The following is a 5012-nucleotide window of genomic DNA, read 5'->3' as shown; positions in this document are numbered from 1 at the left end:
GGGCGAGTGCGCAGGCGCGGGGAAGGGCTGCGGGCTCAGGCCCGGGGCCTGGCGGGCGCGCAGTGATGGGGCTGGTGCGAGGGTGCGAATCCTGGGCGGCATATGCAGCGGAAGGAGCCGTCCGTGTTGACGCAGCGCGCGTTGACGCAGAGCGGAGCGTCCACCTCGGCCTCATCGCACTCGTTGATGTCTGGAGAGGACACAAGGAGGCGGCTCGGGACGTGCGCCGTTTGCAGGCGAGTCCACCGCCACCAGAATCTGGCTGGCTGTGTGAGTCTGGGCAGGTGGCGCAGCCTCTCTGTGCTATAGCTGTGCTCTGTAAGATGAGCGCCCCTGGGTGCCTAGGTTTCTTTCTTCTTCTTTTTTCTTTTTTTGGAAGTAATACAGTGGTTATGGCAACAGCGACAAATGCTTGCTCTGTACCAGCCAGTGTTTGAAACGCATTTTCTGTGTTAATTTTATCCTCCTACGACCCTACCAGGCAGGTACTGTGATCCAGCGTCAGAGGCCCAGCGCTGACGGCCCCTGCCCGGGATCACCAGCAAGCCCGTGGGTCCGCGGACAGTGGGCACACGGGTGCCCAGCCCCTTCCTGTTTCTTCGCTGAGACCTAGGGCAACTCAATTCTCTTTTCTGAACCTCGGTTTACATCTCGGCCTCAGTGTCACAATAAATCAGCTTCTCAGGCCATGCTCCTTTTTCAGATGAGAAAAATGAAGCAAGGAGTGAAGCTGGACCCTCCCTGCGTGTCCAGGGTCACGCAGCAGCACGGCTGGACTGAACTGGAGGCTACCCAATTTCCCAAGTTCTTGATTCCCACATTATCACTGGCTAAACAAGGCAGACAGCATTAATATATCATTTTACAGACAGAAAGACAGAAGCTCTCCAAAGAGGTCAAGCAAAGTTGCCCCAGGTAGCACTGGGGGTCCTTAACTCATACCTGCAGGGTTCTGCCATTCCGTTCTGCTTCCCGTCCTGCGCCCAACTTTGATTTCCTCACCCCCGGGCCTGGCCTGGCCTGACTCCAGAATTACTTCTTGCACCCTCCCTGCCGGCCAATCTCCTCTAGGACGGCTCTGTCCCGGGGGTTGCCGACCCCATCGCAAGACTTCCTCCCTCTCCCCATGCACGCGGGTCCCGTCCCTCACCAACGCAGGCCATGCGGGTCATGTCCAGCCGGTAGCCGTCAAAACAGTCGCAGGTGAAGCCCTCCGGGACTCGCACACAGCGGCCATGGGCGCAGCCGTCCAGGATCCCACACTCCTCTGCCTCCAGCCCTTCGTAGGGCCCAGCCAGGGCGCCTGGGGAAATGCACTCCACGGTGGGTTGGGGTCTGTCTACTGTTCTTAATGCCCTCGGGTGGGTCCCCCACGCCCCACAGTTCTAAACTGTGTCCCGCTTCGGACTGGGGGGGCGGGTGGTGCCCTGGAGCCCCGCTCCGGGCTGTGGGGGGCGCTGTGGAGCCTCAAAGCTTACAGCTGCTCCCCCAGGCTTTCTCCGGTTCCCCATCTCTCCAAGCCGGCTTCCTCCCCTTATCCCTCCCTCTCACCTCCCTGGTCTGCATCTGCACACCTCTCGCCTCATCTGTTTGCCTCACTGGGCCCACAGTGCTCACCCGCGTAGCCTCCGCCTTCAGGTGACTCCTCAGGCTCTGGGAAGGAGCCCCGGGTGTCCCGGGGCCGATAGCGCCAGCGGGTGCCCGGGCCGGGTGGCACAGGAGCCTCGGGTTCACCATAGGGGACCCCATCGTCCTCAAAGTCCGGCATGTCATAGGGTGGTGCTCCATACGGGGCCTCCCGGCGGGCGAAAGGCCCAGGTGGCGGTGGGTAGGGGTCGTAGGGGAGCACGGGCGGGTACAGCTCGGGGCCATAGGGGAGGCCCTGGTACGGCGGGCCTAAGTCTGGGCCATATTCGTAGGGGAGTCCGAAGCCACCGGGCCGCGGGGGGCTATAGGCAGGAGGGCGCAGCACATTGCACAGAGCCTCAAAGTCATCTGCAGACAGGAACCAAGCCTGAGTCAGTCCCCACCATTCATGGCCTCTAGCCGCCCTTTCCCCAGCATACAGGAGTGAACCCCTAGGGACTTTGGATGAAGCAGGGAGGGGCACAAAGGAAGGGGGTGTTGGAGGCGGAGTCGGGGTTCTGGAGCAGGGAGTGAGGCTTGAGGGTGGAGGCTGTGAGCCCCAGTGGGGTCAAGAATACTAGATTACAGTCAGGAATCAGGGCCCAACTGCTGGAATTTGGGCTGGCCGTGGAAGCTGGGACTGGGGGCCACAGGTATGGGGTGGGGGTGTTTTAGGAAGCAAGACGAGGCAGTTCCTGGGACTGTTACTAAGAGTCTGAACCCCCAGGATGCAGGGAGAGGTTGGGGACTGGGGGGCTGTAACCTGAGGCTGGGACTGCGTTCCCAAAGGCTGAGGGTGGGGGACTCAGGGATTTTAAGAGCCAAGACGTGAGGGCCTCTGGGGATGTGTTGGGGTCATAGGCACCTGAATGTGGGGGGTCTCAGGCACTGGGACTTAGAAGTCTGTGAGCCAGGATGACGAGGTCTGAGCGACTGGTATCTGAGGTGTGTGGGTGCAGGCTTTGGAGGAGGGGCTCTCGTGAGTGGGGTCAGGCAGTTTTAGGGACCAGGGGTTGAGTGAGGGTCTGAGACCAGATCTCCGGGGCTTATGGGGGCTGCCCAGCCAGGCTGTGGGATTACTGTGGTTGAGACCTGGAGGACCTCGGGGTGTAACTTGGGGTCTGACCCCAGATCTAGAGATGGGCTGGGGTTAGGGGCCTGAGTTTGGGAGATCTGAGAGGTGAAGCTAAGGCTGGTGTCCCAGGGCCTGGACTTGGAGACCGAGGGAGGGCAGTACCTGAGTCCTGGGCGGGGCAGAGGGCGCAGTCCATGCCCCAGGCCTCCCCATAGAGGCAGCAGCATTCTGTGTAGGTGGCCTGGCGGTCCAGCCGGGGACGGCTGCACACAAGGTCAGCTCCTACTTCCTGCCAGCACACTCCCAGATTGTCGTCTGCGGGTGAGACAGCATCTCTCAGGGTGGGGCCTCCCCTGCTGGAGCAGCAGGTCTCTGCCTGTCACCCACCCCCCAGCTTCTGTGCCCTGACTCCCAGGAGCCCTGGACACAGCTCCGGGGCTCTGGATTAAAGACAGGGCTTGGTCCGGCATGAGGCCATCACATTTGAGAGCTGAGCAGGAAGGGCTGGTGGCTGGGAGGTGGGGTCTGAGGGTGGAGCTCTGGAGGGCTGTGTGACCTGGGGCAGCTGCTCTTCCTCTCTGGGCATTGTTTAAAGGAAGACGGGGCGGGGGCGATTTGGGTCACTGAGTTAAGAGAGAGGAAGAAAGGACCCAAAGACAGGGACAAACATCCCAAGAATCACTCAAAAGGAAAACAGGAAGGCACAAGGGGATTGCAACTGAGATGGAAAAATACACAAAAATATGTAAAAATAAACTATTTTAAAATTTAAAAAATAATTAAATATAAACCAGGAAAGCCAAGATGCAGTGAGATGAACGAAACAGCCCTATCACAAAGAAAAGTGCGGTGGGTGTCACACATTCCGATTGAAACTTGAAGACAGAAACTCAGAGAGGCAGACAGACGACGCAAGGAATCCAGGAAGCCCTCATCTGGCCCTTAGCGCAGGATGCACGCGGCCCTCACAGTCACCGATAAAGCCCGGCCGTAGTGCAAAAGCGGGTCCCGAAGGGGCGATGAGCGACGTGCCGCTTCACACACAGGGCCAGTAAATGGCAGGCGTCTCTAAAACCTTTCCGGGAACCTCCGGGAACCACCAGGCCAGCTGGCTGCTCAGAATCTCATCTAGAGACGCAGGCTAAAGGCAGCTGGAGGGGGCCGGGCGGAATCAAGCGTGAGAGGCGTGGCCTTGGCGAGGGCGTGGCCTGGAGCCGTCGAGCCGGGGAGGGGCGGGGCGAGGTGGGGGCGTGGCCTGGAGCCGCCGAGCCCGGGGCGGGGCGAGGTGAGGGCGGGGCGGGGTTACCCAGGCTCTGGCTCTCGTTGGAGACGCAGCGGCGGCGCGAGCCGTCCAGCACCAGCGGGGGCTCGCACGTGCAGTGGTAAGAGCCCACCGTGTTGACGCAGCGGCCGCCTTCGCACGCCGGCTCCTCGTCCGCACACTCGTCGTTATCTAGGGAGGCAGTGCAGGGAGGGCCATTTCCCCTGTGCAATGTGACAGATGGGGTCCGGACTCCACACCCCCCAGCCCCACCGACTTCCCGCAGGCAGTGGCCACATTCCAGAGAAGGGTTTGGGAGAGCCAGGAGGGTGGATCTGGAAGATGGAGGGCTCTCGTACCCACACACTCCAGTCTCTGGGCATGGTAGTAGTAGCCGTTGCTGCAGTAACAGGAGTAGCCCGGGGCGGTGTTCACGCACACGCCGCTCTTGCACACCTGGTCCCGGAAGAGCTGGCACTCGTCCACATCTGTGGGGAAGATAGCCAGAGGCGTGTCCCCCAGGGAGAGATGGGGCAGGATGGGCTATGACTTCAGGGCATGGCCAAGGAGGAGGAATAGAGATGGCGGCGGGGTGGCAGAGAACAGACTGGCGGCGGGTGGGGCAGACATAGAGAAACAGGTGACACAGAGACACAGGAACCGCACAGGGGCAGGTTGGAAGGGGGTTGTGAGTGGGTGGGGCCTGAAGTGTGGCCTCACCTCTCCTGAGGCTCGGGTCTCCACTGGGCGCCAGGTAGCCCCGGCCGTGGGGGCACAGTGACTGGTACTCGGCTGCACACAGAGATGAGGCTGAATGTGGCGCCCTGGACCGGCCCCTGCCCAGGGCCCGGCCCGCTCACCCCACGTCAGAGCTTGCATGCGCCCTGCCCTCCCGTCAACACCCCAGTCTGCAGCCTCTGTGTCCCCCTCTCCCCTCATGTCCACCTGCACCCACCTGTCTGGCAGCTCACTCTTGTCCCAGCACTCAGCCTGTGTCCAAATGTGCCCCCTGTCCCAGCCCCATGCCCACCTGCTCTAACCAAGCCTCGG

The 5012-nt window shown here is 61.4% G+C and overlaps 1 protein-coding gene across 1 annotated transcript in view; it reads right to left on the bottom strand.

Moving 5' to 3' along the window:
- Positions 1-6: 6 nt before the first annotated feature.
- Positions 7-5012, bottom strand: part of LTBP4 (latent transforming growth factor beta binding protein 4) — a 17993-nt gene continuing 12987 nt past the window's right edge. Inside the window, exons 19-25 of the mRNA XM_012733464.1 lie at positions 4683-4754; positions 4322-4450; positions 4008-4154; positions 2864-3016; positions 1618-1995; positions 1151-1303; positions 7-190 (exon numbers count right to left, since the gene is read on the bottom strand). Of these exons, the coding sequence (XP_012588918.1) occupies positions 36-190; positions 1151-1303; positions 1618-1995; positions 2864-3016; positions 4008-4154; positions 4322-4450; positions 4683-4754 (1187 nt within the window). The 3' untranslated portion in view covers positions 7-35. The remainder of the gene's footprint in view (positions 191-1150; positions 1304-1617; positions 1996-2863; positions 3017-4007; positions 4155-4321; positions 4451-4682; positions 4755-5012) is intronic.

The sequence above is a fragment of the Condylura cristata genome, unplaced genomic scaffold (assembly GCF_000260355.1).
Source record: "Condylura cristata isolate star-nosed mole 26May11 unplaced genomic scaffold, ConCri1.0 scaffold00041, whole genome shotgun sequence".
In the NCBI taxonomy this organism is placed as follows: Eukaryota; Metazoa; Chordata; class Mammalia; order Eulipotyphla; family Talpidae; genus Condylura; species Condylura cristata.
This window is presented reverse-complemented; position numbering and strand designations above follow the sequence as displayed.